This window comes from Rhynchophorus ferrugineus, unplaced genomic scaffold, assembly GCF_030347505.1.
Source record: "Rhynchophorus ferrugineus isolate W39M unplaced genomic scaffold, kcgeb_rfMv2 rfM1, whole genome shotgun sequence".
Classification (NCBI taxonomy): Eukaryota; Metazoa; Arthropoda; class Insecta; order Coleoptera; family Curculionidae; genus Rhynchophorus; species Rhynchophorus ferrugineus.
The window spans coordinates 44,157,325-44,171,818 of record NW_027472580.1 but is presented as its reverse complement, the minus strand read 5'-3'; the positions used below and the strand labels follow the sequence as shown (position 1 = coordinate 44,171,818).

At 32.6% G+C, this 14,494-nt stretch overlaps 1 protein-coding gene across 1 annotated transcript in view; it reads right to left on the bottom strand.

Moving 5' to 3' along the window:
• The window catches only part of LOC143206811 (putative polypeptide N-acetylgalactosaminyltransferase 9), a 336,211-nt gene that overhangs the window by 197,997 nt on the left and 123,720 nt on the right, over positions 1-14,494 (bottom strand). The window contains 1 exon segment of the mRNA XM_076419549.1: positions 4,352-4,499. Within this exon segment, the coding sequence (XP_076275664.1) occupies positions 4,352-4,499 (148 nt within the window).

Genomic DNA, 14,494 nt, shown 5'->3' with positions numbered 1-14,494 from the left:
ACATCCTGTGCGCTGTCCAGCAGTTGTATTGCTTCCACGTTAGAATGATTTAGTAATCTTCTTTCGTGTTTCAAGGCGAAATCCTGCACAACTTCGCAAATCCATTTGATTTCCAGGTCATCGTGCAGTTCTTCATTGGTTACATAGCGATAGGCATTGGTAATCAATCGAAGAATCTTGTTTTGACAGCGTTGTATGACTAACTGATCTGAATTTTTAGTGCAACCCCATATTTGCACCCCATAGGTCCAAATTGGCTTTATAATTGTATTATAGATCAACCTCTTTGATTTTAGATCAAGTTGAGAGTATCTTCCGACTAACCAGTATAGTTGTTTTATTTTGGTTCTAATGTGTTTTGCTTTTTGTCTAACGTGATGCTTCCAATTTAATCTACCGTCAAGATGGATTCCAAGGTATTTTGCTGATTCTGCTTGAGGAATCGGGCATCCATTGAGTGATATAATTAGGTTTTTATTATTTCGCCTTAATGCAAAATTAACGTGGACAGATTTGGAGCTATTAAGTTGAATTTTCCAATCTTTTGTCCATTTGTAGATTTTGTTGACTGCCACTTGCACTTTTTCTATTGCCCTAGGCAGAATAATTTAAGTTTAGCTAACATTTTCATTAACTTGGCTAAATGTTTTTGGCTGCTTATTATCAGTCACTTTTTCTTGTGGCTTAACTAGAGTAATTGTATTTATTTCTTCTTTTTTGGAATGTTTTTGCGACTACACATTCTCTGTAACTTGCTCATTTTTCTTCGCTACACTTTTCACTTTCGTTTTTCGTTTTTCATTTTCGTTGCGTTCCTTGTAACTTCTTGAGTTACGTGTTTGTCTGGGTTTTATATATCTTGATTCTCGGTTGCAACATTTTGTGTGTGATCGTATCGTTGGCATCGTTTGTTATCACTTTGGCTCTTAGGATTAAGGTAGTTCCATAAATAGCATTTATATCCGTATCATATCTAAATGATATTTATAGAGGGATAAAGGTTTCTTGTAGACTATTATTTCTCTCTTGTTATTTTTATTGCTCTTTTTATCAAAATGTTTACTGTTTTAGTACATTAGGTCCAATATACTGTAATTTATTCATAATTTTTATAATTTTGGGTGATGGTAGCAGCCCTCTTGCAATTTAATATTAAAAATAATAAAAAAATAATGATGTTATAATTAAAGTTCAAAACCTACTTCAGCCTATTCAGGTTCTTACATAAACAAGCACTTTATATATTTAAAGATTTTCTGCATTACATTTTCAATAATAATACTTTTACGACCTTTGTTTAACCAGCATTCGAATTATATTCGCCAATATAAAAGGAAAGTTGTTCGTTCGGAGACGCTGCGGTCAGAGTTCAGTTCTAGTTAAGTCGTCGAAATCGCACTACAAGATGGTCGGATAGGAGGAGACCCCGTTTCCTCATTGCCATTTATTGGACCACTGTGTCCGTTCCGATTTCCGGATGAACCATTATCGGCGAGAACTTTTATTTTTGTTCGATGTCGAGCCGGTCGTGACCTTTCGAATCGAAATTGGTGGCGCGTCACTGAAACGTTAACCAGTGAAAGCGAATAGATGATGAGTTCGGGCTTTGTTTTTTTCTGTGGTATTTGCTCATCGGAATAGAAAGCGAAAGATGAAACGATGAAACTGTCATTAAATTTAAACGCATACATGTCGAAATTATCAAATTAGGGAATAATGCGTTGGTTAGTATGGCGGATATTTAGATATAAAATCGCTTGTTTATCTTTTCAATAACTGGTAATTATCATTCTAAAATAAGTGAAACTATCTGAAATCATGAATTTTAAATATTATGACAGATATTTTTTCTAGTCATAGAAAGAACATACAAAAAACAGTTAATTAAAATTAATAACAGGTGGGACAAAAGTCTCGCTGTTTAAATTTGGCAAAATTTTAATTGCGCGCCATCTTGGTTATGTAATGTTTAGCTCAGTTTCGCTTCAACCATTGCGTTGTGCAGACGTTCAAATTTTATTTTGGATAAATATACGTCACAAAAACGAGCAGGAATAGTGATAATATTTATTGAAAATAATCGTTGCATTATTGCCACACAGCACAAATTGCGTCAAAAATTTTCGTCCAGTGCCTCACAAAACCACAATTTATAGTTTATATGCGAATTTTCGACAGTAAGGTACGACAGCAGATAGGCCTCGTTCTGGAAGACAATGGGCAGCTCGTAACGCTAAAAATTGGCTTTGATGCGCAATAGTGTTGCAGAGTTTCCAGAAGCGTGAATTCGGAGATGTGGTTCCCAGTTACACTTATTTCTGCACGCAGTTTAAGGGGAATTTTGAAAACTGATTTGAAAATGTTCCCATGCAAAATGCAATTAGTCCAAAAATTGCTACCGGGAGATCCTGATCAACGAGTTGAGTACAGTAATGCAATCCTAAGGCTGTCTGGTGAATCTGAAGATTTGTCGACTAACTTGATAATGTGCGATGAAGCCCAGTTTCTTCTCAGTGGCCACGTTAATAAATAGTCGGTTATGGGGAACATCCCATGAATCCTCATCCCATGAGACATGCTGGAAATATCATATGTCCCTATTTTTTTGACAAAAAAAGTATATAAAGTAAAAGTATACAAAATGTAAAGAATAGATAGACATTTTATGAAAACCAAACTTACTTATCTTAATTTTAAGCAAAATTATACGAAATCAAAATGGTAGCGGGCTTTTGCACCACCTGTTATTATTAAGGCTGAACGACGGTATACGCTGATAAAATGATGGATTTAATATTTTAATTTTACTACATTTCCACCACAAAATAGAGACATATAAGTTAAAAAGACGCAATCATAACCATTTTTTAAAGATTACGGTAAGTACATTGAGAGGCTTTTTTTCGTTTATTCGCATATTTTCTGGAAACAGAGAAATATCACCAAAAATACTGTACATGTGGTAATATTTTAAACTATTTTTATGATTTGGTTTCGTTATTATGTATTATGTCATATATATGTAATTTAACAGTTTCAGTAATCTATTTTAATCCATGAGTGAATATTGCTATACCTTAATATTTTTATTGATTTAACAACATTCTCAATATTTTATGTCAGAAAACGTCATTCTCTTGAAATGTAGTTAATTGCCAGAAGTATTATCAAGGGGACATTACAACAGGAAAAAATATCAATAAATATCTTCAGTTTTGATGACGATATCATGCCAAATGTTATAAAAATAGAAAATTTTGAATTGTTTGTTGGAGATATTATTTACAAACATTATATTTAATTATTTAAATATATATATATATATATATATATATATATATATATATATATATATATAATATATACATTATATTTAATTATTTCAATTATTTAAATATATAGTTCCCTGGAGAGTTTAAGATCGGCAAGGCAAGTTCATCCTCTGGTCACATACATCAGAGAGATACAGACAAAGTTACTATTTAGGGGGGTAAGAATAACATAACTTTGGGTCCCCTCCCATAAAGGAATATCTGGAAATGAAAGAGCCGACCATCTGGCAAGTAGGGAAGAGAAGTCGATCAAGTTAAACGAGCTGTTTAGCAAAAAATATGCCAAAGTCTATATGATGGGCCTAAATAGGCAATTGACCCAATTAGAATGGGACCTTCTCATAAAAAACAATACATTATGGGAAGTCAAGTGGATCTTTTATCAATCTATAGACCATAATAGCACCAGTAGACACAAGTCAAGCGTCCTCGCACGACTGCGAATGGGGCACTGTAAACTGACACATGAATATTTGTTGAAGGGACAGAGCCCGCCCTTATACGATTTGTACCACATTCAACTTAACGTCAGACACATTCTACTGGACTGCTAAAAATATGATGATTTGAGGAGACAACTTGAGATGCCGACAACATTGGAACAATTGGTCCAACATGAGCAACTGAATCTGCTGATTGACTATCTAAAGACCATAGACCTACTTCAATTTATATACAATTTATACTTGTAACATACATCTATTATTGTGAATTGTGTAAAAAATTTTATTGTATATATTCTACTTATAATCTACTGTGTATTTTAAGCTGTGAATGTTCATATAATGTATTGTAATTATCAATGTATCACCCTAAATAGCCCAAGAGGCTGACGGATTTAATAAATAAATAAAATAAAAAAAAATAATAATCATACTTAAACGTAAAAATGATAAGAATAAAACACCGATCTTAATATCTCATAATTGATTGCTTATTTATTATAAGAATGATTGTTTTTATCAATAAATATAAACGCTATATATCAAACGTTCATTAATGCACAATAATGGACTTACTTCGATGCGATTCTGATTGGGTAGTCGATGGTCTTGACGATATGCTTCAGCAATAGGCCTATCTTCACCAGCATGACTGTTGCTATACAGCATAATTATTGTTATCCATGCTGTTCCCGCTATCACGATCAACTTGAGAAATAACGATCTGTAACAGAAAATAAATTCACTATTTATACGAAAATTATTTAACTGGACTTTAACTGGAAAATGTTTTACCCTATTTAATTAAAGACATTTTTACGTGTAATTCGTGATTAAAGATGTATTAGTGATGAATTAGATGCAATGTTAGAACATAACTATAACAAGAATCACTTGGTAATTTGAACAAAAATTATCGACGTTTAATAAACTGATAACTTATATATTTATTATACTGATATAACTGATAACTTTCATAAGCACACGTTTACATTTAGTTTGTTTAATGTTTAACTAAGTAGGATAGTAACATATAAAATATATGCTACTTTTTTTTGAAATTTTAAATATGTCTTTTGTATTTTTTTGATTATTTTAAATATTTATTTAGACCTATTAAGTGCGTTAAAAAACCTAATATATAATAATTAATATTCTTTGATTTGAGTAACCTTCCATCATTTTTTTGGAAATTATATACAGAGGAACGGTATCAACAGTTATGAGTTTAAAATTTAATTGAGACTAACTGGAGCAGCAGATAAAACTCAAAATAATTTTTAAAATAGAGCAATATATTGAAGATTACAGCTTGAATACTTAGGGTAAGCTAGATCTTGCGTTAAATTAAAATAGACAATGACTAAACAATGTAAATAAAACTGGAAGGTGAACCACGTGTTGGAAGGCTTGTATTTTGATCTGACTATCAATAAAGCAGCTTTATTAGCTACACGTTGTGTTTTGTATTCAGATTAATTTATATGCAAAACCGTAAATTTACAAATCAATTGCCAAATGAAAATCGATGTAATTGATGAAGATTAGCGAAAAAAATGATTATGATAAATCATTTTTCCGATAAAATGTTTTATTACTTGATGGTAAATATGAAGAGTTATGTGCTATATTCGTCAGACAATTTTATTTAAATTATTGTTATTTATCTTTATGTTGAGGAAAGAAATTGAGAATGTTGGCAAAAAGTTATTTAAATAACTAGATATTAATTAATAGGTTAATAACTCAAAATCTTTGCTTGATAATTGAAGTAAAATTTTAACATAATCTACAGATTTCATATTTCTCTAAATATTGTTTCGGACTACTATATTTTAAAAATATAATTAATATGCTAAGTTTTCTTTCAATACTGCCAATTATAATCTACGGGTTAAAGCATTCCAACATTTAATAGAAAATTTATTAAAAGATACTGTTACTAAGCGTACTATCTTGTTAGGCTTATATTTTTTTTTTCAAGATTAAGTACCACGCCTAATACCGATTATTATACTGATTAGTTTCTTGTCGGTACATTTTAATATATAGTAAAGTAGTAAATTGTAGTATATAGTATTTTTTAAAAACATTTCTCTTTACGAAATAGTAGTTTTCCATTAAGTATTATTGAATTATTCAGCGTATAAAGATGCTAATTATGGAAAGCTCTAAATACCATTTTGCATTGGGAGTGATTTTGTTGTTTCCTTTGAAGAAATTTGCTGCCGAAGATCATCAACCACTTTTATAAATCCATGATGATGCTACTCCATCATATCCTAATTGTCGATTTTGGTTTCAAATAATTAAAAGTAGCTATTTTGATGGCAAATAACGCCTTGGATGACAAAATAAGTTTGAAGAAAATAAATGGCGAGGCTGATTGATCGAAAAACCTGGCGCAATAAACCATCGAATCGCGATGTTTATTGACATAGTCTTATTTTGCATATGGTCGGCTCAGCAATGCATAGCGTATTACGTAGCGTAGTGTTGCTAGAACCATATCAAACTAACCATATGTCAAATGAATAATATGAACGATGTGGTATGGCAAAAATATCAGCAATAGCAAGTAAATCCTGATCTAAAGTTCTTCTCTAGCATGCCACTTAGCATAGCTTGGTATATATAGAGCCATAACTATAGCCTGGTTGACACAGGATATGGAAATGTTGAAAAAGTGGCAAAATGGGTTGATCTAAATCTAGATCGCTACTAAACCAACGTTGTGTTTCGTCACGGTATTGCCAGTTTTTTTTCAGGAAGAAAAGATCATGATTAAAATGTTGTTTAATACATGTTGTACCAATTTTTCTCAATAAATTCCATTTTACCTAGATAAAATGACTTACGTAAATCAAACAATTTTATTGCTAATATAAAATTTAGCTTTAACATTTTAGGCAGTTCAATTTTTATGTACCATTTTCTAAGCTTCATTCTAAAATGCTAGGAAGCATTTATGCAATATATAACCTCAAAATATTGAAGCCATAAAGTGTTCGTGGAAACAGCGTCCTTTTACCAACAGATTAATTTGTTGCTGTTAAATTTAGATCGCTTGACACCATCTCAGTTTTATGAAATCTAGAAAGTCGATAAGTTTGACCAGGCACGTACGAAGTTGCGAATAAAGCCCATTCCGATTAGTTTCACAAACAGGAGCGCAAAGTGAAAATTGCGCAAAACGCACGGTATAATTACATGTTTGATTTGAATCACCTCAAAGATCCGTTATGAAGTATCGCGGCTTTGTTACGGCTGAAACGTGTAATGTGCTTTAGCTTTGATCTGATGCAGTGTAAAGCAATTTAATAATAGTATGGTTTACGTAAGAAATAATGTAGTTCGTTTAATAATAGTTTGTGTAGTTTCACATAGTTCAATTGAGTACAGTAAATTGCATCTTCGCTAACAGGAATATTTGAATATTCAGATTTTATTGAATAATGCTGCTTCTATTCTTCAGCAAAAATAAAATATTAGTATTATCATAATCATATATTCAATATTATTATCATTAGTTCGCCACTTTTAAAAACATATATGTCATGTCAGATTATTGGAATGAATTACTGAACTAGTACTCTGATCATTTATTCACTTTAAAAAGCACTTACTGAGGAAAATTTGTACAACATTATACTAACCAAAATATTGTTCATCAGTTTTTACAACTTTTTAGCATCCTTCTGGTAACTTGGCGATATTATATCGAAAGAATAATACTAGTTTGCCATAGATTCATTTCCGTATTTCCTTAGCAAATCAAAACCGAGTCAAAATAAGTGGGAATCAGAATGTGCTGTTTACTGGGTACGCTCAGTACTATTTCAGCTACAATAATCTATTCTTCACAACTTTTCCAACGTGTCGTCCAACGATGTTATGCAGAAGAATGATTTTGCGTCCGTTACTCGTAATTTTTAATCTTTCTCAGAGCAGTACTTCTTTCAATTTCTTCAATAATGCCGGTATATACCACCACTATACCTTGCTGATCACACCATATGTAATGCGAGACTTTATGAATATTCGGTGCAGAAATTGATAACTTTTCTGGACTAATCCATGACTTTTCGAAAGAGGATTCCATTTACACTCAAGTGCCTCCTAGTTGTCTGTTGGAACATCTAGTAATTCCGAAATCCCTCATGGCAATTATCAGTAAGATTCCAAAACAGGCTCCGGGTTTTGACAGTATTTCTATAACCCAACTCAAGAAGCTCCCATATATGCAGTTCACTGAATTCTTAAATATAATTCTATTCTGAGACAGCCTTCCAGTTGGAAATAGGCTTTATGGCAGATATCTCCAAAAAAGGAGCCAAAACATTACCGTATGACCACGGACCTATCAGTCTTTTAACCTCAATCTTCAAGCTTGTTGAAAGAGCGAAGGCAATCAAAATAATCATACATGAACAAAAATTAATCGCGCCTTTAGCCGACATGAGAGACTTGGAGTGGTCCTTTTGGACTTAATTGAAGCTTTTGACAAGGTTTGGAACAAAGGCTTAGTGGCAAAGTGCATTCGATTAGGTTAACCTAAGTCTTTTCAGGCGAAAATCAAATATACTCTCTCCAGCTGTAAACCCATCGATGCAGGAGTCTCACAAAGTCCCCCTGGCACCCGCTTTATTTAATATTTTCCTTGCAGATAACCAGTTATTACTATCAGAAGATACCATGCTGAAGCATCATTCTATGCCGACAATATTGCTTTCTTCCAAACGTCGAGAGAAGCAGTGAGCATCCAGAATAGGCTTCAGAAGCTACTAGATGAGGCGGTTCAGTGGCTATATTTCTGGAAGTTGCAGGTCAATCCACAGAAAACATAGGTCATCCTCGTCCTTAAGAGGGGTTATGTCGCATATCTACAGTTCATCGCTGATCAGAATATGCTTTAAAAATATGTGTGCTTAGTCCGTAATAAAACTGCGCCTGTCTGTTTCCCCCCTTTTCGGATATTTCCTATCGGTGGGAGACATCTGGAAACAATTAAGTTGCTAAGTGTCTGAAAGCTCTTTTAACATTCTTTTTAATCTTCTTTTCGTAATTTATTTGTTCCTTGATAGTTAGATGTCTTGGCACAGATTAATCAAACAGACAACATTGTATCAGAAAAATTATTTATTATAAAGCATATTATGCTCGTGTCATTGCAAACGGATATTTTACTATACATTCATACAACGGTCGGTTATATTATACCTAAATTATATCTTTAAGCCTTTTAAATCTTCGTTTATATCAGTTGTTGCAGGCTACTTTCTTTTAGCCATACGTTTTCATATATAATCAGTAATAGTACAGATTATTTTCTCAGATAAAATAATTTTAATTGGTAAATTAATGGAGCAGTAATAAACTGGTGATTATGCTTTTTAGCATATATTACAATTTGTTTTATATTTATATTAACTTATGTTATTTTATTAAAATATTATAATAAATTATTCAATATATCACAGTTTTCCAGTAAATGAATATTGACATAATACTGACGGGCCCTGTACGACATATTTACTGTAGTAACTGTCAATTCACAAGTCTTAGCCCTGCTGCTTACAATATCTAGCTGCTAAAAGCGTCACCGATGTTTTAAAATATCCCTAAAAGGCCTTTCGGATTTAGTCATTGGTTCAGCCAATTTATTGAAAATATCCTCATTTCAAAATATTGTAATATTGTACATCCTGTATCTGTATCTTGACTAGTGTTGGGAACTATCGACTGAAATCGACTATCGACTATTTAGTAATTGACTACTTTTTACTATAGACGGTTTCGGTCGCTATTTTTGGTTCGACTAATTTTACTACTCTTTACCACTGACTGTTTCAGTCGACTGTTTTCAGTAGCTATTTTCAGTCCGACTGATTTTTAACGTTCTGGCTCTGCCGTCCTACTCGCGACCTTGACAAAAATGTATCCAATTTATGCTTACATAGATTTATATGTAATATATATAGTTTTATGACATTTTGGTAGTTTGCTTGTAAATAACAATATATTCTATAATAATATAGCAGTATTTTGGAACGATATTATTCAAGAATGTTTATGTAATAAGGTAAAAAGATTAAAATTGTGAATGATAAATAGTAAAATAGTTTTGACTGTTTTTAAGGCAATAATAGGTAATATTTCGGTTATTCTCTCGATTTTTGTAAAAAAATATTTCCGTTCAATAATAAATAAAGCATTTATCGTATTTAAAATACCTCTAGCAGTTATTGTGTAATCATTTTTAATTATGCCATGGACTAGTTTTTTCTTCTATGATTAGGTATATGTTTAATTTTTATTTAGTATTTATGGTTATTGTACAATTTTAGTTTTTAAGTTCTATTGTAATGTCTATATTTATTGTAGTATATTATTTGAAAATAGTAATTAACATATTAAACTACGACAAAACATTTTTGGGGTATTATTCCATTCGATAGAAAAATTCCATTCCATTTTACAGATCCATAGAACAATCAAGTATAAAAGTAATTCTTCCTTTAAAATTAAATTATTAATTGCATGTTAATAGTATTCAGTAATTATTTTTTCCTTTTCTTTTTTAAAGTTAATATGTACATCTCCGTGTAGCTTACACTACCGTTAGGAAACATAAGCACATCTAAAATTAACTAGTCCAAGCAATTATCTCCGTCCTTTCCTCTCTCACAATTTATACAGGAAAGGGTTCGTACATCTTCGTCTGACATCACGAATTGAACAAAACCGTCGAACCGTGCATTTGACTGAAAATAGTAATTACTATTTTTAATCACTGGCTTTTTGACTATTTTTCGACTCTCTTGCGACTATCCATTGTTTCGACTGTTTTCAGTCGATAGTTCCCAATGGTAATCTTGACTATTGAACAATGATTTAATAATGAGGAATAATGAGAATTAAGGAATGGTAATCTTTATGTTACCAAAGTTAATATGTCAAAGTCAATATGCATCCTGAACCTTGGACTGGAGAACCAGCAAGGTAACTATTTTATGTGTGGTATAAAATAACGAATAGAGTGTATATAGAATATAGGCCAAGAGAATACAACAACTAAAAAACGCTATTCGCAAAAGCAATATTGATTGGAAGGTATTCAACCAATAAGCAGTCTACTCGTAAAAGCAACTGTGTAGATCCTTGAATCTTTAGTTAAAGTAACCAGAAAAAGCATAAGAAGAATTTTAAAATTTATTAGTTTAGCAACATTATGAGCCTCATAGTACTTAGAAACTGCTTGAAGCTCTTAGAGTAATTTTAAGTGTTGATGGTGATTTGTTACAAAAGATCATTTTGTTCAATAAAAAGGTACTCTTTCTTAATATTATAATATAAATAAAAAATTAATATTAATTATAAAAAAGTAATCTTTATTATTACTAATTAATTTGATTATTCATTGATAATATTCGTCTTATTTAGTCAACTCAACTCTTGGGAGATACAGTCTATTATTAGCGAGATGTAATATATATTTTAATCAAAAATAAAATTATTATTAAACACAGAATAAGTTACTTCATTATACGATTGACAATAACTATAAATATAAGTAATTTTTATTATTATTGCAATACGGGCGATACTTTAAAACAAAATTTGATGATATTTTGTTTTTCTTATATTAAGTATCTCTTAAAATGGCTATTATTTTACTCTAACTCACCCTACTTACTTAAGTAAACAATTTACTGTATGTATAATCGCTTTAGTTTTATTTTTTGATGTCTTCTGTGGATTATTAAAAAATAATTTGTTTTTAAACAAACAATATTCTATTATTAATGGATCTCCGGAAGATTTTATTAAATATATTTTCCTTCATGTCCAATATTTTTCTGGTGGAATTTTAATGCCACGCACGTGTATTTCGTTTTAAACATTATGAAGCTCCGTTCAACAACACTGATTTGCGTTAATTGAAACGTCGATGTCATATGCAAGCATCGTGCGTAAGCGTAAAATTACAATCGTTTTACCAAATTTCCCCGAAACCCTTTCGGTTGCCAAACCAGCCGCCATCCCCCTTCCCAAACGATCTTTTACACGATTATATTTCAATAAACATAATTCGCTTCGCGCCGTTTGACTAGAATGGAAAAAAATCGGATACAAAAGGGCAAAGGGAAAGGGCCCGAAGCAGCAGGAGCCCACATAATACAATTGCGGCCTCTCGCTAACTTCACGCAGGGGTAGAATTAGCGTCACGTTCGATATAGTCGAAACCAAGGCCGCCTGGGATTGAACGCGCGCGGCGCAGTTTCTTTACGGTATTAATTTCTCCGTTCGGTGTGCCGAGGCTTTGGGGTTTGTAATAAAATGCGACGTCGACGAGTAATTGGCGTTGACAGCCGATAGTTCTTCGTAAGGTGGTGAATTTTCGTCATTGATCGCCTGTCTCGTCTGATTAAGCGTCAAATTGAACAGTTACGTTATATATAATGTTGAATTTATATAATCTTGTTTAATTATAGGCAGCAAAAATTAAATTTGTTTTAAATTAGAATTAACGAACTGAGTAATCAAAGTGTACTGCATCATTGGTTGCCAATTTTTCCATCAATCTTTAATCTCTCTACAAAAGGTTTTTTTTTTTGAGGCGATCCAATTCAGGAGCCAATATTCTTTTTTTGTAGTGACCCGTAATATTGCGCTGCACTTTCTGGAGCACTTAGTAATCAGAAGGAGTAATATCCGGAAATTAAAAAGGGCGCGCTAAATAATATTTGCGATATGAATATTCAATTTGGTATTGATGTTTATGTCGATGGCCGTGTATAATATAATATAGATTTTTAGAGATGTCTTAGATCATTAATTTTTTTCCTTAATTACAACTCGACGTAAAAAATATCCTTGAAACTGTAGCTCGTAAGTATAAAACTATCTTTCATTGTTCTTCTGTTTCAGTTCATAATTGTTTATATCTTAAATCGTTCTCCAGATTACTCTTATTCACCTTCCTACGTAATATCCAATGATTCTGCAAGTCATCCTGAGCCTGATTTAAATCTCTTTGTTTTCCAAAAAATTCCTTCCAAAAATAGTAGTGAGTGTTCTGACAAATAATCGCAGCGGCAGCCACACATTTCGACCGACTGACCGACCTGACGAACATTTCTACAATATTTTCTTAAAACTCATTAAACCGTTTCAGGCATTTTGGTTTGAAGGCATGAGGAAGGATCATCATGTTAGCTGAGTACAGGTGTTTTCATTTTCATTTATTTAACATTCGTGTCAGTGTTCGCCAACGAAATGTTGTTTCCCCATTATTTATATATATACGATTATAGAAAATATTTTCAAAAGGAGACATGGCGTCTAACTATGATAATACAATCTACAAAACCGATCTGATATTTTCTGATGACAGCACTGTATTCTATGATACAGCTATTGATGGTTAGAGCATTCATTACGAGACAGTAAAGTCACGTCGCCAAAGAATAGATGAAGAAAACGCCAACATTTGGATGGAAGACACAAGCAATATCTCCAAAAGAGATGGGCCAATAGATCATAGTTAGAGATATGAAAAATATTAATAATGGCTAAAGCTAGAATCGTCGCAAATAGCGGAAGAAGTGGAAGTGTTGAGAAGTGGAAATTCTGCTCAAGCGCCGGCTATAGATTAACAAACGTGACAGACGAATGAGAAAATAGGGCCGATATTAAAAATAGGAGATAGTCAGGTCCTAAAACTATTGACCTGTGGTAATATTCACTGGCTATTAATTTGGCATGTTTCGTAAAGTGTGTATATTACCAATTCTTTTGAACAGCTTCGATATTTGGACACTGCTGTAGTTTAAACTATGTAATTTGGAACTATTCCAAATGCAATGTTTAAAACAAAATCTGTGAAAGTTATTGCGTTAATACTATAACAACTTGGGAATGTTTGCCGAATATATAATCAACAATATATCGTAATAACTTCAATACATGTATTTGGTGAGATTAAAAAGAGATAGTCTATTATGGTCGCTAACGACTATCAATTTTGTACAACGACGAATGAATAATGACTGTAATGCGCCAAAAAACCATTCTGCAGATGCTGCTTTGCCCAATTACTACTTGCTTTAAGGGTTGTTAATGTCAATCGATGAAATTGCTCAAAGATCCAGTCAAATTCCATAAATTTGTTCACAATTATTTTAAGATATAAAACAAGTTTAAATAATAATTATTTATTACACTTTTAATAATAGCATTGTGGCGACCGCCACGACCCTTTAGGCCACCACCAATTCACCATCAACAACTACAAAGGTTGGCAACGCCGGTGGATTGGTACCATGCAGTTCCAGGGTATAAAAGACCATCAGGACGACGTCTCGCTCTCTTTTCTTATCACCGTCCCCCTGTAACAGTACCACTTCCACAGCGCTACCGTACTTCCTTCACCTTAACCTAATATCCTGTCAATCCTCCCATCGACCACATGTATCAATCGCAAGTTAAAATAAACAACTTTGATTCAACCAGTGTTTTTAGTTCCCGTGCAAATTCCTTCCAAAAATAGTAGTGAGTGTTCTGATAGATAACCGCAGCGGCAGCCACACGTTTCGACCGACCGACCGACCCGACGAACATTCCTACAATTGGTGACCCCGACGTGATCAAAGTGCCTAACAGGTAAATCAACTCAACATAAGCCACTCGACAGGTGCTTGACACGTGCATGGAAGG